Source organism: Paroedura picta, chromosome 5, assembly GCF_049243985.1.
Source record: "Paroedura picta isolate Pp20150507F chromosome 5, Ppicta_v3.0, whole genome shotgun sequence".
Classification (NCBI taxonomy): Eukaryota; Metazoa; Chordata; class Lepidosauria; order Squamata; family Gekkonidae; genus Paroedura; species Paroedura picta.
The window spans coordinates 12413517-12439136 of NC_135373.1; the positions used below are offsets into that span (position 1 = coordinate 12413517).

General features: G+C 48.4%; 1 protein-coding gene across 5 annotated transcripts in view; it reads right to left on the reverse strand.

The window, feature by feature from the left end:
- The window catches only part of LOC143837077 (cation channel sperm-associated auxiliary subunit gamma-like), a 103507-nt gene that overhangs the window by 56417 nt on the left and 21470 nt on the right, over positions 1-25620 (reverse strand). For all 5 annotated transcript variants that reach the window (XM_077336537.1, XM_077336535.1, XM_077336536.1 and 2 more), the window contains exons 5-11: positions 25076-25220; positions 23148-23274; positions 21100-21169; positions 16129-16284; positions 14504-14675; positions 12207-12344; positions 11434-11490 (exon numbers count right to left, since the gene is read on the reverse strand). In XM_077336537.1, the coding sequence (XP_077192652.1) occupies positions 11434-11490; positions 12207-12344; positions 14504-14675; positions 16129-16284; positions 21100-21169; positions 23148-23274; positions 25076-25220 (865 nt within the window). The remainder of the gene's footprint in view (positions 1-11433; positions 11491-12206; positions 12345-14503; positions 14676-16128; positions 16285-21099; positions 21170-23147; positions 23275-25075; positions 25221-25620) is intronic.

Below are 25620 nucleotides of genomic sequence, written 5' to 3' on the forward strand. Positions count from 1 at the left end.
GGGTGACTTACACTGGGCATTAAGACATAAACAGGGTTGCACTTACCAGAACCCCTTTTCATCAAGTGGCTTTCTGTGCATTCACATATGGGTACTACAAAGTAGCATGCCTGCCACGGAGAAAGAACTTGCAAGCTAAGCTTCTAGAAACAACTCCCCAGAATGCAGCCCCTCCCATCACAGAGGGACCTTCCTGCCTAAAGTCATATGGTATGGGAGGAGCCAGCACTCTCTCCTCAGTCCTAACCCCTTTGCCACTGGCAGGCAAGAAGGCAAACATAGCGGCCCACTGTGGGGTAGGAAAGAGGGTTGTGTGAATGCACAGAAGGGAGGGGCAACGCAGTGGAGGAAAACATGCCTAGTAAATGCTGGTATGATGGTTTGGGATGAGCATGACCCATGACCAGGTGTCTGACATTGAGGTGTAAGCTTCCTATGTGCTGAACAGCCAGAGAGTGAATGGTCCCCTATCAGACATTAAAGGTAGGAGCTGTGATTATCCTGCTGGGCCATCTTGCCTCCAAATTGGGAATATTTCTTGAACAGAGCCATTTTCCAAATGCACCAAGATTTCAGATCCAAATCGATTTCCAAAGAATAGTCAAGAAGTTGTGAAAGTACTCACAGTAGTCACAAATATGCCCTTTCTCTTCAGCAGCAAAGAGAAGACTGGGGGGAGAGTGATGGGAGGGGCTGGCACTTTGGGGAGTTGTTTCTAGAAGTTTAGTTTGCAAGTTCTTTCTCCATGGTAGGCCTGCGATTTCACAGTACCCATGTGGGAATGCACAAAATCCACCAAGAGGAACAGAAAGAAATATGTAAGGTTATATATGATATTACACTGGGGACCAAGATCAGATTGTATTCCCCATCACCATATATGGGTGTGAAGTTGGACAATGAAGAAAGTTGACAGGAGGAAAGTTTGACAGATTGCATTGGAGGAAAGTTTGACAGATATCATGGGCCACCAAATGAAACCATGCAGGCTCAATAAATTGTTTAATGAGGGAACCTCCCAACAACAGTGTGCAATTTTCAACAGAATAACAAACAAGTCCTGGTGAATTACCCGTGTCTCGGAAGACTTTGTCAATCATAGAATCATAGAGTTGGGACCTCATGGGTCTAGTCCAACCCCCTGCACTATGCAGGATACTCACATCCCTATCGCTCATCCACTGTTACCTGCCACCCCTTTGCCTTCACAGAATTAGTCCTATACTGTATATGGAATGTCCCTTAAAAATTCTATAAGCATTTTGCTTTAAGAAACTGAGATCTTCCTGTATTCTATGCACATGGCTGCCTGTTTTCTTTGTATTTAAATTTTAAATGGCTATTGTAGTTTGAACAGCATGAACAATTGCCACTGCACATTCCTGGAGATAGAGAAAACACAGAGTATTTGCCATTGTATCCAAGATTGTCATTTACTTGGATTTTAGTAAAGCTTTTGACAAGGTTCCCCATGATGTTCTGATGGATAAGTTGAAGGACTGCAATCTGGATTTTCAGATAGTCAGGTGGATAGGGAATTGGTTAGAGAAATGCCCTCAAAGAGTTGTTGTCAATGGTGTTTCATCAGACTGGAGAGAGGTAAGTAGCGAGGTACCTCAGGGCTTAGTGCTCGGCCCGGTACTTTTTAACATATTTATTAATGATCTAGATGAGGGGGTGGAGGGACTACTCATCAAGTTTGCAGATGACACCAAATTGGGAGGACTGGCAAATACTCCGGAAGATAGAGACAGAGTTCAACGAGATCTGAACACAAGGGAAAAATGGGCAAATGAGAACAAGATGCAATTTAATAAAGATAAGTGTAAAGTTCTGCATCTGGGTCAGAAAAATGAAAAGCATGCCTACTGGATGGGGGATACGCTTCTAGGTAATGAGACCTTGGGGTACTTGTGGATTGTAAACTAAACATGAGCAGGCAGTGTGATGCAGCGGTAAAAAAGGCAAATGCCATTTTGGGCTGTATCAACAGGGGCATCACATCAAAATCACAAGATGTCATAGTCCCATTGTATACGGCACTGGTCAGACCACACTTGGAGTACTGTGTGCAGTTCTGGAGGCCTCAATTCAAGAAGGACGTAAATAAAATTGAAAGGGTACAGAGGAGAGCGACGAAGATGATCTGGGGCCAAGGGACCAAGCCCTATGAAGATAGGTTGAGGGACTTGGGAATGTTCAGCCTGGAGAAAAGGAGGTTGAGAGGGGACATGATAGCCCTCTTTAAGTATTTGAAAGGTTGTCACTTGGAGGAGGGCAGGATGCTGTTTCTGCTGGCTGCAGAGGAGAGGACATGCAGTAATGGGTTTAAACTTCAAGTACAACGATATAGGGAAGATATCAGGAAAAAATGTTTCACAGTCAGAGTAGTTCAGCAGTGGAATAGGCTGCCTAAGGAGGTGGTGAGCTCCTCCTCACTGGCAGTCTTCAAGCAAAGGTTGGATACACACTTTTCTTGGATGCTTTAGGATGCTTAGGGTTGATCCTGCGTTGAGCAGGGGGTTGGACTAGATGGCCTGTATAGCCCCTTCCAACTCTATGATTCTATGATTCTATGATCTCACTTCGTCTATTGGTAAGCAATATAACCTCTTTTGGAGAGTAGTTTAGTGTTATTTGTGATAGCTGGATTTCCATTAGTACTACAGACCTCTTGTAAGTGGTGTAAAACAGGATTGTACTTACCTGTAACTGTTGTTCATCAAGTGGCCTTCTGTGCCGTTCCACATGGGTACTGCGAAATCACAGGCCTGCCACGAAGAAATAACTAGCCAGCTTATAAACTTCTAGAAGTTCCCATGAGTGCACATCCCTCCCCTCACAGAGAGAGACTTCCCACTCAAGGTCCTGTGATATGGGAGAGGCTAGCACTCTCCCTTAGCTCTTCTTCCTGCAGCCAGAACAGGTGAGTCAATCCATATCAGCAGCCCACAGCAGGCATGGAGGTAAGGTTGTGTGACTGCACAGAAGACCACTCAATGAACATTTACCTGTACCTGTTTTTGTGGTTTCTGTGCAGTCCCACATGGGAGATTAGCAAGATCTCTCACCCTGGAGGTGGGGTGGGCTATGTGCAGAGTATTGATTGTAACACTGCTTTTCCCACTGCTATTTCCTTTACAGAGTCTACTTCAAGAGATTAATGACGGACAAAGATGCCAGGAGTAGACCATGTAGCTGTCCTATAAATGTCGGACATCAGAAGTCCTGCTGCAAAGGCTGTCGATGTTGCTTGAGCCCTAGTAGAGTGTGCCATCACCTGCAATGGACAGTCCAGCTTAGAAAACTTGTAAGCATGAGAAATGGCCTGAACCATCCACCTGGAAATTGTTGGGACCGAAGCAGCCTTGCCCTTGTTGTTGTTGTTAGGTGCAAAGTCGTGTCCGACCCATTGCGACTCCATGGACAATGATCCTCCAGGCCTTCCTGTTCTCTACCATTCCCCGGAGTCCATTTAAATTTGCACCTATTGCTTCAGTTACTCCATCCAGCCACCTCATTCTCTGTCGTCCCCTTCTTCTTTTGCCCTCGATCGCTCCCAGCATTAGGCTCTTCTCCAGGGAGTCCTTCCTTCTCATGAGGTGGCCAAAGTATTAGAGTTTCATCTTCAGGATCTGGCCTTCTAAGGAGCAGTCAGGGCTGATCTCCTCTAGGACTGACCGGTTTGTTCGCCTTGCAGTCCAAGGGACTCCAGCACCAGAGTTCAAAAGCCTCAATTCTTTGACACTCGGCCTTCCTTATGGTCCAACTTTCGCAGCCATACATTGAAACTGGGAATACCATAGCCTTGACTAAATGCACTTTTGTTGGCAGGGTGATGTCTCTGCTTTTTAGGATGCCGTCTAGATTTGCCATAGCTTTCCTCCCCAGGAGCAAGCATCTTTTAATTTCTTTGCTGCAGTCCCCATCTGCAGTGATCTTGGAGCCCAGGAAAATAAAATCTGTCACTATCTCCATTTCTTCCCCATCTATTTGCCAGGAATTGAGAGGGCCAGATGTCATGATCTTTGTTTTCTTGATGTTGAGTTTCAAGCCAACTTTTGCACTCTTCTCCATCACCCGCGTCCACAGGCTCTTTAGTTCCTCTTCACTTTCTGCCATTAGAGTGGTATCATCTGCATATTTGAGGTTGTTGATATTTCTCCCTGCAATCTTGATCTCAATTTGTGACTCCTCTAATCCCGCCTTTCTCATGATGAGCTCCGCATACAAGTTAAATAGGCAAGGCGACAGTATACAGCCTTGCCGAACTCCTTTCTCAATTTTGAACCAGTGATTCCATGTTCAGTTCTCACGGTTGCTTTCTCCATGATCCAGCGTATGTTGGTAATTTGATCTCTAGTTCCTCTGCCTCTTCAAAATCCTGCCTGTACTTCTGGAAGTTCTTGGTCCACATATTGCTGGAGCCTAGCATGTAGGATTTTGAGCATAACTTTGCTAGCATGAGAAATGAGTGCAATGATGCGGTAGTTTGCCCTTGTCAGCATCTCTGAAACAGATGAAGAATGCCTTGTCTTGCCTGAAGTTTTTAGTTTTGTCTAAATAAAAAAGAACTGATCTGTGCATGTCTAACGTGTGCATTTGTCTTTCAAAGTGCGATTCTGGGTTAGGAAAAAAACACAGGTAAGGCCAGACTCTGTCCCAAATGAAATTTTGATGCCACTTTAGGCACAAACTCAACGCCGGGGCATAAAACCAGTGTTCTCGCATATTTTGAGTATTATGTTTCTCAAAGGGTTAAGAAATTTATTTCCACCCGTCTCCCCTGTGGTTCATCAGTGGAGTTTGTCATATGTTCTCTCTGACCTTACACACAAGCCTTTTGAACCGATGGCTACGGCAAACTTGTCATACAAAACAGCTTTCCTCATTGCTATAAGGTCAGTGCAAAGAGTGGGGGAGTTGGTGGCCATCTCCTCAGAACCTCCCTTCCTTCAGGTCATTTGCCCTCTACAAACTTATGAGAAGCTGAAATAGCTGCTAGGTGGACCCTGATGGAGGAATTAGAAAGTCTTGAGTCCTTCAAAGTAGCCAAATAAGTAAAAATCTCATGGAGTGAGCAGGATTCTGGAGTATGACCAAAGGTTGTTGACCACTCCACAAACCTGCACCATTTAGCAGCGTATGAGCATCTCATAGCAGGGCACCTGGCAGCTTCGAGAATCCACTCCACCCAATCCCCCAGTTAGCAGGTGAGGTTTGGGGAGGAGGCGATCCCCCCACTGGAGGAGGTCCTCTTGGTCCAGCAGGTGAATGAACCTTCCCTGGGACAGATGAAATAGGGAGGGATACTAGATTTGGGGGTCCAAAAGGGTGTTATCACTATGCACTGCATGTTGTCTATGCTTAACTTTGTCAACATTCTGCTTCTGAGACGAAAGGGAGAGAATGCCTAGAAAAGGAATCCTTCCCAGCGCTGGAGAAAGGCGTCCCTTAGAGATGCTGTATCCATACCACCCCTGGAGCAGAAGTAGCACTTTGTGTTGCTGTCATTGGTAAAAAGATCTATGTCGGGAAATCCCCATTGGTGAAAGATGGGGAGCAGGTATGTCCCTGACAAGGGGCAAAGCCCGTTTTATCCAAGAATACAACGGGCGCTAGAGCTTGGCAGTGGGAAGAGGAAGGGGAGGAGTTGTCCAGTCTGTCAGGACATGGGGTTGAATGTGTGTGTTGTGTGGGAGGTTGTGGTGGCGTGGTGGCAAATGAGGGTGTGGGTGTGGAGATATAGGTGTCAAGAACCTGTGGTTTGGAATGTTCGTTGAGTGTGGGAGAGGACTGACCTTTGGGAATTGTGGCATAGTGGTTACAGATGAGCTTTCCAGAGCCATGTCTTCAGATACGTGAAGGAAAAACAGACTGGAGACTCTTCTTAGGGGAAGATTACATGGCAACCAATTCCCCCCAGTTCTGCGTCATTTCCCTTCTTGTGTGAATTAGGCCACAGACACCGAAATGTCCCTCTGCCCTAATACACATGGGGTAGTCACAGTACACAGGTGTCCACCCTGTTCCTTCTTTTCCATTTTTTCACTGTTGATAAAATGTTATGTGCCTACATGCTTCTTTAATGGTTGTTCTTTAGAAGAATGGATTTTTGTACCCTGTTGTTTACTACCCAAAGGAGTCTCAAAGCGGTTCACAAACACCTTTTCCATTCGGCTCTCCACAACAGTCAACCTGTGAGGTATGTGGGGCTGCGAGAGGTCTGAGAGAACTGGGAATGGGCCGCAGTGACCCAGCAGGCCTCAGGTGTCTCAAAGCATTTTCCAATCATCTTCCCTTCCTCTCCCTCTCACTATTTACAGTTTCAGGCTGTAAGTATTTATTTAGATCTTCCTGCACTTTCCAGACTCACAGGACTGATGCTGGTCTTGCTGATAAGGGCTGGCCATAGCCAATAGGCCAGTAGGGACACACCTGCACCACTCCCTCCCAACTGCAGGCAAAAATGGCTCTTTTGAAGGCTGGACTCTGAGGCATTGTACGATTTTGAAGTGCCACCTCCAAACCTCCAGGCATATTTCTAACCCTGGGGTAGCTAACCTCCAGGTGGGCCCTGGAGAGCTCCTGGAATTACAGCTCATCTGCAGAGTATAAAGATCAGTTCCCCAGGCAGAAAGGGCTACTTTGGAGAGGGTTGTGGTAGAGAAGAAACATTTAAGGCTTCCCACACAGGTTGTTGTTGAATTGAGATCTACTGCACAGGGTTGTTGTGCAGATGAAACAGGAGACAAAAAAACCAGTTTCATCTGCAGAATAACGCTGTGCAGAGAGTTGCAAAGAAGAAAGTCACATGGCTTGGCTGTTTCTAACCCCTGGCCAGAGCAGTATTTTAAGTGAGAAGGGGCTTTTCTGTGGCCTCCCTGTCAGCCAACTGTTTGGCAGAAGGCGATAGTCCCCCCCCCCTCAAAAGGAAGTCCCTCAGGCTCCCCTGCATTGCTCTTGGAAAGGCCTCCCTCCCCTCAGTCAGGGCCTTTCAGAGGCTCCTTCGCAGCAGGCCTGAAGGGGGGGGGGACCTACTGCCAGCTCTGTCAGGGTTCTGAGGCAATTTGCAGCTGGACATGACAGTTAGGACAGCCTTGGGGCGAAAAGGGCTGGCACAGCCTTTCCAAGCCTCACTCCCCTTGGCAGCCCTACTGAGCTCCTCTCCCTTTGGTGGTCAGGAGCAGACTGGCAGCCATTTCTCCAGATTGCCCCTGGCTGAATGGAATTCTGGTCTGTCCTGGTAAGGGGCCAATCGGAAGGCACGAAGCCTTCCACTTGTCAGTCCAGGGCTATGGGACCAATTGTTGCCCCTCCCCATCACGGACTGAGCCTACCCCAACACCCCTTACTGTTTTATTAAGAGGGAAAAGATTAGGGCATCTGCTCAGGTGTTCAGTTCCCCTGCAATGTGAATTGTGGATAAAATAGCCCCATTGGTGATGGTCCAGTTCCAAATTTTGGTGGCTTCCCAACACAACTTGTCTGTAGTAATTATCACCCACTTTCCTTTTAGAACATTGCTAAAATGTTAATTTGCAAATAGGTTTCATATTCTGACCAGTGGCAACTGGTGGAAAGGTGTAAACAGTGCGCCTCCCCACCACCTCACCCTCTAAGGCAGTGGTCCCCAACCTTTTTATCACCGGGGACCACTCAACACAGGGAACCACTCACCGGGGACCACTCAACGCCTTTTACTGAGGCCCGGTGGGGGGAGGTAGTTTACTCCTCTACTCTCAACCACTGCTCTAGCGCTCTCTGATCGCTATGGTAATGTTTAAACATCCCTTCAAAATAAGATACAGACACGGCACAACAATGAAGTGTGTTGTAAAGGGCTGGGGGGGATGAAGTAAAGGGCCGGGGGGGGGGAGAGAAGGCGTCCTTCAGGGCCCACCTCCAATTAGTTGAAGGACCACATGTGGTCCGCAGCCCACAGGTTGGGGATTGCTACTCTAAGGGACACATCTGTGTATAAAACTATCTCCTCCTCCTGGACTCCCAGGGGAATCGCTTTAGATAAGGGGAATGGCCCACCATAAAAGAGATCGTAAAAGAGATCATGGAACTGAAAACTGTTTCCAATGATGGACCAAATGAGGCTTACAAACGGATAAGAACCATAGCAGAAGCAGTCTCATATGTAGCCTGGTATGAGGTATGACCACTGAGAGGGAATGGATTTTACTACTCCTGTGTGTTAAGGAGGAGAGTAGCGCCACCCAAGGAGGGGGCAAAAAAAAAATCCTCTCGTCCCCATCTAGCAGCGCTCCTATGAATTCTAGGGAAGGTGTAGGGGTAAGGTATGACATCCCAATTCAGAATGAACTCCAAGGATTGTAACAGATTAACCGATGTCGAAACAGAGGAAGAGAGCTCATCTCTGGAGTGGCCAACGAAAAGCCAGTCAACAAGATATGGGTAAACTACTATACTCTGCCTCTGAAGGTGAGCCACCACCACATTGGTGGCCTTAGTGAAAACCCTTGGGGCAGATGCGAGGCCAAAGGAGAGCACAGTGTAAGTATAATGGACACCTCCCCCACAAAAGCAAAGGTATTCGGTACAGAATGCTTGAATAGACACATGGAAATATGCATCCTTGTGGTCTACCTTGGCAAACCATAAATCCCCAGATAGGAGGGGAAGCAACTCAAAGAGTGATAACATTTGGAATCTTTTCATAGATACAAAATAATTTGAATTACATAAATCCAAAATAGCCCTTTCAGATATATAAGAAAATATTTAGACCAAAACCACTCTGAGATTGGAGATGGACCTAGGCCTACAACCTCCCCTTACACAGGAGCTCTTCCACTTGAGAAACAGCATCTGGCTCTTGATTATCCCACCCTACAGGGGGAGAATTAAACCTAGGAGTGTCCGTAATTCCAAATAATAACCATTTTATTATCGAATGGAACCTAGTGTTTTGGGTTACTGAACACCCCACTTCAAAATAGTCAGCCAACCTGCTAACAACTGAAACAGATGGTCAGGCATTGGGACTGTGTCTGTCTGGGACAACTGGCCCTCTCAGAGGTGTTTTGGTGGCTATGCCCCCTCCCCTCCTGCCTGTTTGCTATTGATTATGCAGGGCAGGGGAGAAATCCCGAGTCCTGTTGTCAAAATAACAAAGGGGCTGGGAATGAAAGTAAGCTCTACCCCATTGCCTGGGATGGGGATGCACCGTGGAAGACCTCCCTATGTCTAAAGATTTTGCCTGTAGTTGATATTTCCCCATTTTCTCCAGGATCTCATGCATCTAGGTACTAAACAGGTCTCCCCCCTCAAAGGGGAGATCCTCCAAACTGACCCTAATATCTGTAGGAAGTGTTGATGATCTGAGCCATGAAAACTCCTCATAACTACTACAGTGGCCATAATCCTCCCTAGGCAATCCACACTATGTCTGGCGGTGTTAACTTGTTGGTGTGCTAGGCCTTTGCCTCCACAAAAGGCCTCTGGTCATCAGGGAGAGCAGATATAAAGGGCTCCAACTTCTCCCAGAGTGATATTAGCTCATAAGAGTCTGAATTTGTCCATGCCCATAGCCATAGATATATAGATTTTACAGCCAAACGCATCAACGTAGCTGCCATCCTTGTCCAGGGGAGCAGAGGAGGATGAGCTCCGGTAAAACAGCTGGAGCTTTAGGGCATTAGCCATACCAATTAATTGGTGAGAATAGGGCTTATTCTCATCCATGAGAGAAAACCCAGTAGACTCTTCCACAATATCTGAAGGGGAAGGCAATACAGAATTATCAGTGTCTCCATACACTGACTCGGTCTAGGAATCTAAATCCAAAGCCTTGTCTCCGTCGTCATTACGGCGTCAAGGCTGATCACCATTGGAATCATTGTCTTGCAAAACTGTCGTGTTGGCGTAGATGTGTGTTGACAATGGAGGGGTTGTGGCGCTTTCCTGATGGTGGGGTATCTCTACCACAGCATTTCAGGGCGCTGGTACTATCATCAGAACCCACAACTCTGTAGAAGACTCCGACAACGACAGGCGTCAACGACACTTCGATCTCATGGCAACTGCTACATCGCCATCCAATGTCAACAGTGAATGTTCTTGGCAGAAAATGCTGGTGATGCAATGACAATGATTCCCAACAATGGGCCCTTGGCACCAAAGGCTGCGCAGATGATCTCGCTGGCAACTCTTGGTCTCTCGGCGCCCATTGCTCTCGGCTTTGCAGCCCCATCACTGCTGACATCAAGGGTGCGAATCATCTCTGCTCATCGCCAGCAATACTGGGGCAGACTCTCGAACCCAAGACTCTCAACTCCAACCCCATCCTCAGGGGGAAGGGTGAAAGTCGCCGACCGGCCTTTCCAGGAAGGGTTGAGGCGGGGAATGGGCACTCGGTGCCACAGCCCTCTTTCTCTTCCAAGGGGCTCAGAAGCTGCCCTTTGAGGCTCAGAAGCCTTCTCACTCCGTGAAGGGGCTGAAGTCCAGGGGAGGAGGGTCTACAGCCATTAGACCTCTCTCTCACAGGGCAGCCTTCAATCTTCTCACTCTGTCATCCCTGGTTTTCGGGGTCAGCCGTCCCCACGAAGGGCAGTTAGTAGTCGAATGCCCTTCTCCCAGACAGAGCAGAGAAGAAGAATGGTTATCACTTTGGGTCATCTTGGCCCCACACTGAGAGCACTCTTTTAAAAGTGCCATAGTAAACTTTTCTTCTTTTTATTTTACTTGTCCATTTATTTATTTTCTTACTCCAGAAAGGTGTTTGAGGTAAGATAGTCTAGTTAGCGTCCTTCTCCTGCAGTGGCGAAGAAAGGACTGAGGGAGAGTGCCAGCCCCTCCCTCAGCATGTGCCTGTGGGGAGGAAGTCTCTCTGTGAAGGGAGGGGTGAGCACTCTTGGGAGCTTCTACGACAGTGGCTCTCAACCTTCCTCATGCCAGAACCCTTTAATGCAGTTCCTCATGTTGCGGTGACCCCAACCATAAAATGATGCAAGGGTTCTTTCACAGAAATTAAACCGAAACTGACCAATGGCGTGAAGATCCATTTTTCAGGATTGTAGATAAATTGTTTTTTCCCCCCAGGGTTTCTCAGTTCAGTTCTGCCTCTTGTCCCACCATGCCAATCACACTCTTTCCTGCTGCTCCAGACAGATGAATGCTCTCTCTCAATCTATCCCACAAGGCTATTGTGTAGATGGCACTACCCCGGCCAAGCTGCTTGCCCTGCCGCAACCCCTGTGAATGGGTTGTTCGACCCCCAAAAGGGGTCCCGACCCCCAGGTTGAGAACCACTGTTCTAGGAGTTTATGAGCTGGCTAGCTCTTTCTCTGTGGCATGCCTGTGATGTGTGACTGCACAGAAACCACAAAGAGGAATCCCCTTTCCACTGTTCTGCTGTTGCTCCAATAAAAGGTGAATACAAAGATTACCAAAAGGACCTACCTCCCAGAACGGTACAGACTGACTTCTTGCTAGATGAGGCGTGCTTCACAATCCCATCTGGTGAAAAACGAGGCAGTTCAGGCCAGGTATAAAACTTTTCCTGGCCCGTAGTCTCCTCCTTTAGCCCTGGCTACCCGGTAAGGCCATTTTCCCCACCGTCTGGGCAACTGGGACTTAGAACAGAACTCGCAAGTCTTGCTGATTTTGCTGGACAGCTCCCCAGGAGCTTGAGTGCTGCCGTTGGCAGGAGGGAGTCAGGGCCTCTCGGTAGTGCTTCCTCAATAGGTCTGTGATTCAGCCTGTGCAAGCAGGGATCTGCACAGAAACCTGAGCCAGTCATGCTATTCCCTGCCCCAGGATTCCCCAACACGATGCCCACAGGCACCATGAAGCCTGCCAATATTTCCTGAATTTTTCAGAAAGTGGGTGGAGCCACTGTGACACCGGGCCTGTTGCTGGCTCTCCACATTCAGATGAAAGGGTTGCCCATGTCACCAAAGCGAGGAGGGGAGTATTGTGTTTGGCTCTGTCCCCTGCAGCAGCCATGTTAGAAACTGACTCCAGCTCCTGTGGCAGCCATTTTAGGATAGTATTCTCCTCTCCCTTTCAAAATCCCACCAGTGCTTGCAGGCTCAGTAACATTAGGGACTCCGCCCTAGCCCTTCATCAAAGCTCTAGGAAAGTCTGAGAAACCAAAAGGCTCTGTTTACTTTCTCCAGCAATGACCCAGGGACCATCCCCAGTGGCTTGACAGGACCCAAACCTGACCCTACCTGACACCGTGATGAGGAAGAATTCGCCTTCCTGCCATCCTCCACCCAGGGCGATCACGTACTCCGTGTTATTCTTTGGGAAGATCACAGGGTTCAGCTTCCTCACGCACTTCTTGCCCAGGATGCGGGTCCATAGCTCTAGAGGGAAGCCAGGGCAAGAGTCAGGAAGACGAAGGCTGACAGTCACACTAAGAGTGGATGGTAGCAAGGGGGTGGTCCGAGGGCACCTGGGGATTTGTGGGCCATCTCCAACCTTTCCCAGTCTCTGTAAACGAGTTTGCAGGTCACTAGCTAGTCTGAACAGCCCACCCCCTAAGACTAGGTATAAGCTCCATATCCTTGAAGATTTGGGAACTCAGTGTCTTGACACTGGAGGCAAATAATCTCAAATTTCCTTAATAATTCAAAAAACAAACAAATCATAATTATAAAGTTTGTTGTTCTAGCCTCCCAGGATCCAAGAAAGTAAATTTTGGCCCTCAACCCATACCAGTCTGGCTTCCATCATGGCCACGGGGTGGTGACTGTGCTAGTTGCTCTAGTAGATGGCGATCCACATTTAGCTTGATCTGTTGGCAGCATTTGACGTGGGTCGATCAGGAGTTGTTAGCCCACCACCTTGCTGCGATCAGGGGTAGAGCCTTAAAATGGTTGGTCTCCTTTCTCCGGAACTGGACCCAGAGGGTTGCGGTGGGGGAGGAAAGGTCAGCTTCTGTGGTGCTCCTATGTGGGGTCCACTGGGAGCGATCCACTCCCCCACACTCTTTAACATCTGTATGCGCCCTCTGGCCCAGCTGGTTCGGGGTTTGGGGCTGGGATATCATCAATACCCAGCTCTATCTTCTGCTGGACAATTGCCTGGCCTCCCCCCCCCCCCCGGATACATTTACCAGCTGTTTGGCAGCAGTGGCTGGATGGCTCAGGCAGAGTCGCCTGAAACTCAACCCTTCCAAGATGGAGGTTCTGTGGCTGAGTGGGAAGGGTCAGGATTCGGCAGCTCATCTTCCATGCCTGGACAGGGTGCAATTAACGCTTCCACCAGCGGCCAGGAATTTGGGTGCGATTCTTGATGCCTCCCTTTCAATGAAGGCTCAGGTCACGAACGGAGCTCGGTCGGCGTTTTTCCATCTTCACCAAGTCCAGCTATTAGAGCCCTACCTGTCCCTGGACCACCTAGCCACAGTGATCCATGCAACAGTCACCTCCAGGTCAGACTGTAACTCACTCTACGTAGGCCTGCCCTTGTCCCTGACACGGAAATTACAGCTGGTATAAAATGCGGCTGCAAGGGTCCGCACCAGAACTCCTTGGAGGGCCCATATCCAGTCTGTGCTGCATCAACTGCACTGCTTACCAGTCTGTTTCCGGATCAAGTACAAGGTTCTGGTTTTAACCTTTAAGGCTATATGCGGTCTGGATCCCGAGGGACTGCTTGTCTGACTATGCCTCCCATAGGGCACTGTGCTCTGTGTTTATAAATCTCCTGGGCCCCTGGGATGTTCACCTGGCCTCGACCAGGGCCATGGCCTTTTCGGCTCTGGCCCCTGCCTGGTGGAACAAGCTCCTGGAAAAGCTGAAGGCCCTGATGAAGCTATCAGTGTTCCGCAGGCCTGAAAGACAGAGCTCTTCTGCCAGGCTTTTGGTTGAGGCCAAGGGGAGATCCTGGGGAGGTCGATCTGTGGGTCCTGCCCTACATTAATTTGCCAAGCTTAGATGCTGGCCAGTACATCTTATTTCCTGTTGTTACATCCCATGCCGTGTTGGCGGAATATGGGCGGTGGGATGGGTAGTATTTTCTGATTTTTGTCTGCCATCTTGTTGCTGTTGAGTGGTTTTAATGTTGTTTTATGTTTAATTGGGGGAGTATTGATTTTATTGTTTTACTGTATTGGGCTATTGTGCCTTTTTCATAAGCCGCCCCAAGCCGACACGTCGGGAGGGGCAGGGTATAGATTCAATATTAAAATAAATTAATTTAATTTTCAATCCATTTTCCTTATCTGATCGAGATCTCCCTCCAAATCCATGAAAATGCACCCATTCTTAGGGGTAGGGTGGAATATACTGATGGTATTTCCTTCCATGGAGACTTGGGTTCCTTCTGAAACTGCTATCTGGGTAGATTTGCCCTTGACCCTACTCTCAAACTGGGAAATTCCATTTGCAGGAGGAATGGAATCCAGAGTGCTGAGATGAACACCTGGCAGTTGTTTGTCTGGCTGGATCCAATGGGCACTTTCAGCCCTCATCCTTACTGCTCATTACCGGCTCCTTAAGGCCTCTCCCAATCCGCTCACCAGACCCCGAGGTGTTCATATACAAGGCGCTGTAGTTCCCAGTGAAGTAATAGACCAGCTGGTTCTGGCGGACGAAAAGGGTGCTTTCCGTGGCGATGGCGTCTAAGATGCTGGAGGAGAATTTATCCCAGGGGCACTTCTGGCTACTGATCCAGCAGCTGTCGATGGCCACCTGTGGCAGACACCAAAGGAGACAAAAAGGGACTAGTGGGCCAGCAGCCTCACACAGAGGGCTTGTCGAAAAGGCAACAAATAAATATTGTTAAATAAAGAGATGGCTCCCATCTTTGTTGCCATGGGCCAAGGCTCTTGGATGGCCTCTGGATCTCAGGAAGAATATGGAGAATGACAGAGGATGGTGTTTGAAAGCAGCCATGCAAACAGGCTGACCCACCTTTGGGAGCCGGCTCATGGATCTTTCTTATTTGCTTACTTATTTCTGAAGAGGGCAGACACAGGAGGGCAGATCCAGGAGAACTTCCAGTGTTTTGCTGGTTTTGGGGGGTTCCCCTCTCCCCCAGTTTTGAAAAATCAGCTTTATATAGGGCATTTTTGTAGAATGGTGTTAATTTATTAAAAATATTTTACTTGAAAAAAAATTATTAATTACTCACTACCCTTCCTATTGGCTCAGAGTGGTGAACAACAGTAGCCATTATTAACAACAATAAAACATAAATATTAATTTAAAACATTAGTAAAAACATATAAAATTGAAACTACAAACATCTCGGTACAACAGTGCCATGTCTTTCAGGTGTAAAACTGTCAGTAGTCATTCTCCGTGGGAGGCCCCAACTGATATTACAGGATGTTTGAGCCCCAAGCCAAAGCTTGGCGTAAGAGTTCCCTCTTGCAGGCCTTGTGGACCTGAGACAGCTCCGACAGGGCCTGTCATTTCACCAAGAGGGGGTCAGGACTGAGAACACCCTGGCCCTGGTTGAGACTGCGCCGTGCTGGAGGCACTGCTGGAGCAGCGGGCAGCTGAGTGAAGGCATCTGCAGAAGGAGTGGCAGCAGTGGCAGTGCCCCCCCCCCACAGCCAAGCTGCTCACCCTGACACAACCTCTGTGAAAGGGTCTTTTGACCCCCAAAGGGGTCCTGACCCCTAGGTTGAGAACCACTGATTTAAGTGATCAATTATTGCCTTTTGGTTTTAAACTGTGATACACCGCCCCGAGATAGCTGTGCCAAGAGGGGCAGTTTATAAATATAACCAATGTGTGAGATGGATGCTGAACTGGATGGACTACTGGTCTGATCCAACAAGGCTCTTCTGATATTCTCATGAAGGCCTCGGCCTCTCTGCCCTGTTGCTGGCCCTCCAGAGGAACTGGTTGGCCACCATGTGAGACAGGAGGCAGAAATAGATGGCCTGCTGGTCTCATCAGGCAGGGTTCTTCTGGCCTTATAACAGATAATGCTTTCCAGAATACCCTCCATGCTCAAGTTGTGCATTTCTGATAAATGACCAACTTCTGGAATCCTGTGCCACTTGGGGGAACTACAGAGTCTGCCTCTTTCTCCCCTCCCACGGCAAATTCTTAAGCCAGTGCAGTCATCAGAAGCATGTTAAACAGCCTAAATAAGTAAGAGAGTAATGCCAGCACATTTTTCCCTTTTTACCTCTATTATAAAGTGATCCTCAAAGGCCGTGTCCGACAGGATGATGGCTTTGCTGTTGGGAATTTCACCAAGGATTAACACGGGGGCTTGATTATAAGTGTACCACAATGGACGTGATGAATCCCTCAGGGTGAAGTAAGATTTTACATTGGTCATCTGCATAGAGACAGCAGGAGGAGAGAAAGAGAAAGAGAACACAAGGGCATGGTTAGCTTCCCTCAGTAGATTCGATGTTTTGACTCACTGCAGTCCTTTCTTAAGGAGTGTTAAGAGTTGGAGGGAGGGTTCTTTGGGATGCGCAGTGTGGAACTGGAAAGGTGACACTTGGAGGGGGAGATTCAATGTGAGGCTATGCCTCAAGAATTGCAGCCAAACAGCCATGTTGACTTGCGGGGCATAAAGAGGCATGGGCCAGACATCATTCCCTCTCCTCAGGCGGGCTTCCAGAGATACTGAATAATGTACTTTATTTAATTTTATCATAGTCCTTCTTTCTCGCTGGGACTGTTATGTGCTGAGTTGGGTTACCATTTAATTGAATCTCGCGCATGGATTATCACCCCCAATATTTGGCTTTTGTTATAGTTTAGCTAAACACCAAATAGCCTTCTTGCACTTGTATTTGCTGACCCACCTATTTTGAAATGTTCCCAATTAATAGTTTCCAAAATCAAATCTCTAGGCTTCGACCTGGACTCCTTGGCCAATTCTCGTAATGATTACATATTTTGGTCACTTTGGGACATTGAAGGCCAGTCAAACTATGATGGACGTGATCACATGGAAGGCATTTTGCTGAACTGCCCCCTGGTTTTTGGCCTGGGGATAGTCGCCCTGATTTTTCCCATGACCGAACAAGGAGCCCATTCTCTCCACTGTTTGCCCCAGGATTCATGTATGGACAGGATAGCCAAAGGACAGGAAGTCAAAAGTTCCTGCCGTTTGTTTTACTTGTCAATCACTGTCACATGGCAGAAACTCCTCAATCACTTCACCATTTGAACGCCCGCCTCCAAATCCAAAATAATTCCAAAAAATTGCCACAATTGCATTGTAAAACGCAAAACCATTACAACACAAACAAGGGGATAGAAAAATGTGGGCACCATCTTGCCCACACACACATATGCAGACTGTCTCAATCTCAGTAAAACCAAGAAAAAAATAGACAGGAAGGAAAGGTGCTGTCCAAATGTGGTGGCGGGGTGGGTGGGTGTTGCTATTTCGTTACTTTGGAATCGTGTTGTAACATGATGGTAGATAAGGGAAGTGAGTCTTGAGGAGAGGGGGGAGCAATGCTCGAGTGAGGAAGTCCCAGGTTCTCCCCCTTATGCACGGTCCTGCCCTGAAATATACACTGATGGATCCCAGGGCAAAAAAGGGGACACAGATTTATCCGCATGCCCTTGCTGCAGGGCAACTGAGGGCCTGAGTCAGGCCAGGCCTGGGACTGCCCTGGACCAGGCCCGATGCCATGCAAAAGTGGGAATTAGCCCTGTGCACAAAGGAGTGGTGACCGTCACCTAATCCCTCCTACGGAAGATGTCCTGGCATGGGTGGGACAGGCTTCCCATGGGTGGGACATGCTCCTCAAGATTTTATGGCCCCCTACTTTTCTAGTCTAACAATTCCATCTTATCATAGAGATATGGTTACGAGCTGATACAGGAACATTCCTTGCAATGAAACACTTTGCTACTACTACTGTAATGACCCAGATTTACTTTATCATATTATTTTATGTTGCACTAATAATTAAGATCAACCTCACCAATGTCAGATTCTACTTCTGTTACCTTCTGTTATTGTACCAGATGGCAAGGCCTTTTGTTGGAATCAGAATCAGAGTACCTTTAGAATTATAAGCCGTGACTTCTTCGGGTAGTAAAAAGTTCCAGCCTTTTGTTGGAATTACAGAGCAGGTCAAACAGCACGATCCAATTTATATTCTGTAGTCTGGGCCACAGTCCCAATCGTTTGTCCAACTAACTTTTTGAATCAGGTATTATGCTTGTGTAGAAAAGCCCCCGAATAATTCGCTTTAGTGTAGTTGGCAGAAATTCAAGAGAATGGGAGCCTTCCTGATCTCTGGCAGAACATTCCACAAGGTGGGGGCCACAGCAGAGAAGGCATATGGTATGGGCAGTGGTTGATTCTGCCCATGGGGTTTCCCATTTCACACAGTCCTAGCCAACTGCAAAATGAGTACATTATTTGGCATGTATGAATTGTTGCCTATTCAAGCTCAGCCAAAGCCAGGGATACCAGTTTCTGGATGCCAGGGGACACTTTGGAAGGTGAGGGAGGGACTGGGAGCAGACCTCTGCAGGTATGAATTTGCTGATGGTTCCAGGACCCCAGGAGACATACCTGGCCTCAATCAGGGCCAGGGCTTTTCCGGTCCTGGCCCCTACCTGGTGGAATGAGCTCCCAGAAGAGCTGCAGGCCCTGATGGAGCTTGCAGGGTTCCACAGAGCCTGTAAAATTGAGCTCTTCTGCCAGGTGTTCGGTTGAGGCCAAGATGAGGCCCTGGGGTTTAAGATCAGGTCTTCCCTCCCCCTGGTTCCTGGGCTCAGTATTAGACTATCCCCTGGTCTTTCCAACACGAATGCATTATGACTGTAACCCTACTGGTGACCAGGGCTATGAGTTGCAGGGGGGAGGAGTTTTAAATCTTTATTACCGCCATCTATTTGTATATTGTGGGGATATTAGTAATTGTATTGTATTATGTTTTTAGATGTTTTTATGATGTTATATTGTGAACCGCCGCAAGCCAGCTTGCTAGGAGTGGCAGTATAAAAATCTAATAAATAAATAAATACATGGCCTCACAGCCACAACTCCTCACAAGGATCCTGGCTCTCTGACAGTCTGTTGACACATTTGTCACAGGCAGAGACAGAAGGACTGGGTTCAAGTGCCAGTCATCCCTTGAAACAGGGATAGTCAACCTGTGGTCCTCCAGATGTCCATGGACTACAATTCCCATGAACCCCTGCCAGTGTTTGCTGGCAGGGGCTCATGGGAATTGTAGTCCACAAGCATCTGGGGTACCACAGGTTGACTACCCCTGCTTTGAAGCACACAGGATAGTCATTCTCTCGGCTTAAACTAACTTGTAGTTGAGAGGATAAAAGGGCAGTGGAGGAAGAGAGATCCACGCAGAATCATAGAGTTGGAAGGGGCCATACGGTCCATTTAGTTGCGGTTTCAGCAAAGTCCCTCCCCCTGGCTCTCTCCTCCAAACTTCTGGCAAAGTGATCACCATTTTTTTTTCTCGGAGTGAGTGGAGAGCAATGAGCCGGCGAACCTTCATTCACCCAGCGAGGCTTCTCTGGCTGCAGTGCCTCCACAGAGCTGCTTTAAAGCTCCCCTAAGTCACCAAGCACAACACAGTCCCATTTGCAAGTTCCCTTTATTTTCGGCCGAAAATCACACCCGCACACTGGGCGGGAGCGGATTTTTTTTTCACTCGGGGGAGTGTGGCAACGATGAATCGGCAGCTCACACACCAGCTGCCAGCTAGATGGGTCTCTACGTTAGGAGGAAGCAAGGAATCAAGGCATATTCGTTGCAACGTGTTTTTCTTTTTTAAAAAAACCTGTTCTTAAAGGGAAAGGGGCTTCTCTGCAGCATGATAATACCCGCCCATTGTCTGTTCGTTTGATTGACGGCCAGGGGCGGGACAAAGCACGGAAAAAATCGCTTCCTTTCTAACGATTTTTGGCGAGAATGGAAACCTGTGGGAAACGATTGAAACGCTACTGGATTCCACTACAAAGGCAGGTATGCCGAATTCCACTATTTTAAATTCCGTTATTTCTTTCTGCAAGCAATTTGCCACATTGATCCTTGCGCGGAATGGGCCTAGGACTTTGTAAATGAACCGGCCTTGACCTGGTTAGCCCAGGCTAGCTCAGTCTCGCTAGTTCTTGGAAGTTGAGGTTTTGGCCCTGGTTTCTGCTTGGATGGAAGGCAACCGAGGAAGCACAGAGTCCTAGGGCAGAGCCAGTCAATGGGAGGACACCCCTGAAAACCATACAGCAGCTTTTCTCAACTTCCTTATTGTTGAGAAACCCTTGAAATATTCTTCAGGCTTCGAGAAACCCCAGAAGTGGTAAAATATGTTTGGGAAGTTGCGTACATGCCCACCCAAGGCCCCCTCCCCTTCCCACCCCTTCCAGGCCATTGGCCATTGGGGGGGAGGAGTCGACATGACCATCTATGGTCATATCACCCAACAAACGTTTTTAAAATATATTAAAAATCAATTAACTCCCACTCATTCGGGAAACCCTTCCAGGGCCATCAAGCCTGTCCTAAGGAGTCACCCTAAGCCAGTTGTGTACGTAAGACGCATGCAAATTAATGGGGGGTGGGGGGACCTCCCAATATGATGACTATCCTTCAGGAGGACAGAGCAATTGAAAGCCATTTAGGAGGGAGGGGGGACAACGGAAGAGAGGGACACTGATTATCAGCCGGCTGGGTCTGTTCAAGCCTCAAGCGACTTTCGTCTCTCCATGTGTCCAGTCCCCAAGAAGCAGCCTTGGACTTCCCCCCTCCCCTGTAAGCGAACAGCTTGTTTGTACTGAGTACTTGTTTGTACTGAGACAAGGCAAGCACCGAGAGGAGGAAGGGAAGGAGGATGTGCCAACAAGGACCAGCAGCACAGCCTCTTGGCTACGCTTCCCCCCTCGAATGGATGGGCAATTAACAGCCCCTCCTTGCCCATCACTGAGATGGGAGCATGGTCAACCCAGTCTCTCTGCTTGGGAATCTCCCCCTGCCCATCACGCCTTTTGCCTGGACACTCATAAAGAAAGATCCCTTATTCTTTCTTTAAATTTCTCGGGGGGGGGGTAGTTCTTCTTTTGTTCATTCTTGCGACAACAGGTACGAGGCAGACTCCGTGATGGATGTGCAGGCAAGGGGCTCACAGAACTGCCCTTCGTCTCAGCCACTCACCTGCTCTCCTATGCTGAATTCAGGGCGGGAGTGTATTTCTTTCACGTAGCCATTAATATTCATGAAGACTCTAGGGGGCAAAGCAGGGAGAGGGATCTTGGATCAGCATCTACCCCAATACAGCCGGGCCAAAGGATCTCCCCAAGCCAAGTATGCGGCTGCCTGCAGCTGACCCTTCATTACACCCCTCCTGGTATCTAGAAGATGTAGGTGCTCCTCTGATGATGAAACCTGCACGTATTTGTCACTTGCCAACCATTCTACAGCCTTGGCTCATTCACCAATCTGCTGCATTGCCAGTGTCAGCATACGCTCGGGTGGGGCAGCCCACTGTCATGGGCACACACCCCTTGCCACCCGTCTGTGTGCCATTCCCTGTCCACCACCTCTGCTCCTTGCTTCCTGTTCTTCTTGCTGTCAGGGAAAGGCATGAATGTGGCACATTTGGGTGTAACTACAGGTGGTGAGAGGGCTTGTGAGAAGGAGGACTGATGGTGGGGAAATGGGCCACCTCCCCCCCCCCCAGCACTCTTCTCCTAGGGCCAGCCTTTCTTAAATGGCTTAGCATTGTGAAACCCCTGAAATATTCTTCAGGCTTTGAGAGACCCCAGAAGTGGGGTACAGAATGTGGTTGGGAAACAGAGCTGTGGACACATCCACCCAGGGGCCCTCCCCTTCCATCTGCCTTCCCTCCTTCTCCCCACAAGAGACACCTTGTGGGGCAGGTGGGCTTGAGGGAATCCTGAGAGAACTGTGATGGGCCCAAGGTCACCCACAGTAGGTTTCAAGGGGAGGACAAGTAGGGAATCTAACCCAATGTCCAAATCAAAGACTGCCGCCCTTGTCCACTACAGAAATTACAAACAATCCCGAACAGGGGCTGAATAGAGTATAATAAAAGGAGAGCAGTGAACGGAGGAGGATCATTGCTTCTCCTTAGGCTTTCTGCCATGCTGAAAGCAGGTCCCCCTCAGGAACAGGATTTTGCATAAGTGCAAGCAATGGTTTGTAGGTGTTTTCTATGAGAAATTGGTGTTGACTGTTTGAAATGTACTTCAGGGTCTATTAGAACTCTTGTGAGGTCCTTGCCACTGAGGAAATTATTTTGAAAGTAGCTGTTACTAGACGGTGCTATGGTGAAGACTACAAATAAATTAGAAATAAGAAAAAAAACAGCCCAAAATCATTTTTTAATCCTACCGCTGTTTTTTTTTGTTTATCTGATATAGCACTATGGCCAGATAAAGCAATTTTCTAAAACAGAGATACAAGCATTTACTTAAATACAGTGACAATACTGCTTTACTTTTACTTTTAATATTCTCTTCAGCCCCTGTTCAGGATTTTTTGTGATTTCTGTATTTTACTGAACAAGCTGCTTGATTGTTTTTGTAGTCCTTAACCACCACACCATCCTGGCTTGGGGATGGGGGGCGTCTTTCAGCGCTGGCCTCTCCGTGTGATTTCAGCCGTCCACTTTGTTGCTTTAGAGCAGCTCACAATTTGTAGCTATGTCTGAATCATAAACTGTGGGCCTGGAATCCTTGGGGGGGGGGTCTTTTCATATGGAGGTTGGAAAGCAGAGCTGTGGACATGCCCACCCAGGGCCCCTCCCCTTCCCACCCCCTCCGGGCCCATCACTGGATATTATTTGAGGGGGGGGGGTTATATAAGCCATAAATGTTTAACAAATTAAAAAATATATTGAAAATTATTTAACTCCCACCGATTTGACCCCAAGGTTTCATGAGACCCTGGCTGAGAAAGCCTCCTTTACATACTTTCACACTTGAAGCAAATACTACCCCTCGGCACTTCCTGTGCTATTTGAAGGTGGAGCCTTAGGGAGGGGGGCTTGGAGAGGGGGGTTTCAGCAAGACTTAATACCACCAAGGCCATTTATCAATCCAACCCAGAACCCAGGTCAGGAGTTACTGCTGTAAGGGCTAAAGCAGAGGCTAACGGAGACCACCCCCCTGCAACCTCTGTCAACACAACCTGGGGCAAGGGGGGGGGGTTTGGCCGGATTCCGGGCTCCTCTTCCTCACCTCCTCCCGCGCATGTGAAACCCCAGGTTGTTGCTCCTCACCGTCGCCGTCATAACCACGCTGCCATTCATGATCGGCATAGGTGTGTACCAGCACATCTCGCAAAGATCCTCGCTGTCACAGTTCCCTGAGGGAGGAGAGCAGGCCTGAGCCAGTGGCTCTATGCATGCGGGGAAGAGTCACAGCCCCAAGCCAGAGAGGCCCTTAGAATCATAGAATCATAGAGTTGGAAGGGGCCACACAGGCCATCTAGTCCAACCCCCTGCTCAACGCAGGATTAGCCCTAAGCATCCTAAAGCATCCAAGAAAAGTGTGTATCCAACCTTTGCTTGAAGACTGCCAGTGAGGGGGAGCTCACCACCTCCTTAGGCAGCCTATTCCACTGCTGAACTACTCTGACTGTGAAAAACTTTTTCCTGATATCTAGCCTATATCGTTGTACTTGAAGTTTAAACCCATTACTGCGTGTCCTCTCCTCTGCAGCCAGCAGAAACAGCATCCTGCCCTCCTCCAAGTGACAACCTTTCAAATACTTAAAGAGGGCTCTCATGTCCCCTCTCAACCTCCTTTTCTCCAGGCTGAACATTCCCAAGTCCCTCAACCTATCTTCATAGGGCTTGGTCCCTTGGCCCCAGATCATCTTCGTCGCTCGTTCACACCCAGTGTTACCTAGAAGTGTATCCCCCATCCAGTAGGCATGCTTTTCATTTTTCTGACCCAGATGCAGAACTTTACACTTATCTTTATTAAATTGCATCTTGTTCTCATTTGCCCATTTTTCCATTGTGTTCAGATCTCGTTGAACTCTGTCTCTATCTTCTGGAGTATTTGCCAGTCCTCCCAATTTGGTGTCATCTGCAAACTTGATGAGTAGTCCCTCCACCCCCTCATCTAGATCATTAATAAATATGTTAAAAAGTACCGGGCCGAGCACCGAGCCCTGAGGTACCCCGCTACTCACCTCCCTCCAGTCTGATGAAACACCATTGACAACAACTCTTTGAGTGCGGTTCTCTAACCAATTCCCTATCCACCTATCAGAAAATCCAGACTGCAGTCATTCAATTTATCCATCAGAACATCATGGGGAACCTTATCAAAAGCTTATCAACAAAATCCTGCTGCAATTTTAAAGAGGAACTCTGCTGAGGCCGAGGCCTGCCTGGCATAGTCCTTCCAAAGATCAGGCCAAGGCCATGCAGGTCCAAGTCCTCACTGATCTCTTCAAGGTGTGTTAGAGGTCAAGCTGCTGCCTCGCTCTGAGAAATACTTCATCAGCAGGCAGGCCGTCTACAAGGCCAATGTACAAAGGGCCTTTCCCAGAAGCTAGGCCAATAACTTTGGCTGCGTTTGTTTTAATTGATTTTGTTTACCATCACTGCTGCCCAGCTGGTTCAAGATAAAAACCGTATCATGTACGGCCCTCACCCACCCCACCCCACCCTCCCCTCCCTGCAGCTCATTGAACAGCACCCACCACCTCTCCTGCCCTATAGTGGTGTGTTTGATATTCCACCACTGGCCTCAACCAAATGTCTGGCGGAAGAGCTCCATTTTACAGGCCCTGCAGAACTGTGAGAGCTCCGATAGTGCCCTCAGCTCATCCAGGAGCTCATTCCACCAGGTCGGGCCCTGGCCCCGGTCGAGGTTAGGCAGACCTCTCTTGGGCCAGGAACCACCAGCCTGTTTAAACTCACAGCGCGCAACAGTCCATCAGGTATGCTGGGCCCAGCATACTTTGCCCCTCTCTAACACAATATTAAAGTCCCCCTGCAGTCCCTACCCATCCCAACTCCATCTGTTGGTGAAGGCCAGGCATTTGCACTTAAGCTCACTCTGTTCTTCTGTGTCTCCTGCACACGCCTCATTTCCCCAGACCTTTACCTGGCCTAAGTCAGACCTGTCGTAACCCTTCCCCCGGACGATACCTGGAATCTTATAGGGAGCGGCCTTCATTTCAATCTCCAGCAGCTCTGGCTTCTGCCGCACGGAGTGGACTGGCTCTTGAAAAGCGATGGTCACGATAGGGATGAGTCCGCTGTAGTGAGCCTTCCGAACGGCTCTGGCAGAGTCCTGGAAGAGAGAGGACAGGTGGCAGCTGGTGCAACGGGATCTCCCAGCACAGTTTTCAAGTGAGTGACATTCAAGAAATCGCAGCTCTGGTACTTGGGTCACATTCTGAGAAGATGAGAGTCAGCGGAAAAGGCAGTCGCACTGAGAAAAGCAGAAGGGAACAGGAGGTAGACTGAATCCATCCAGGAAACCATGAGGGCCCTCAGTTGGCAAGAACAGGAGCAAGACTATTAACAAGAGGACATTCGGAAGGACATTCTTCAAGGATCGCTGCCTTGCCGTGCCAGGGGAGTTGCGTAGCTCAGTGAAGCTATGAGCTATGCTATGCAGGGCCACCCAAGACGGACTGGTCATAGCTGAGAGCTCTGACAAAAGGTGATCCACTGGAGAAGGAAATGGC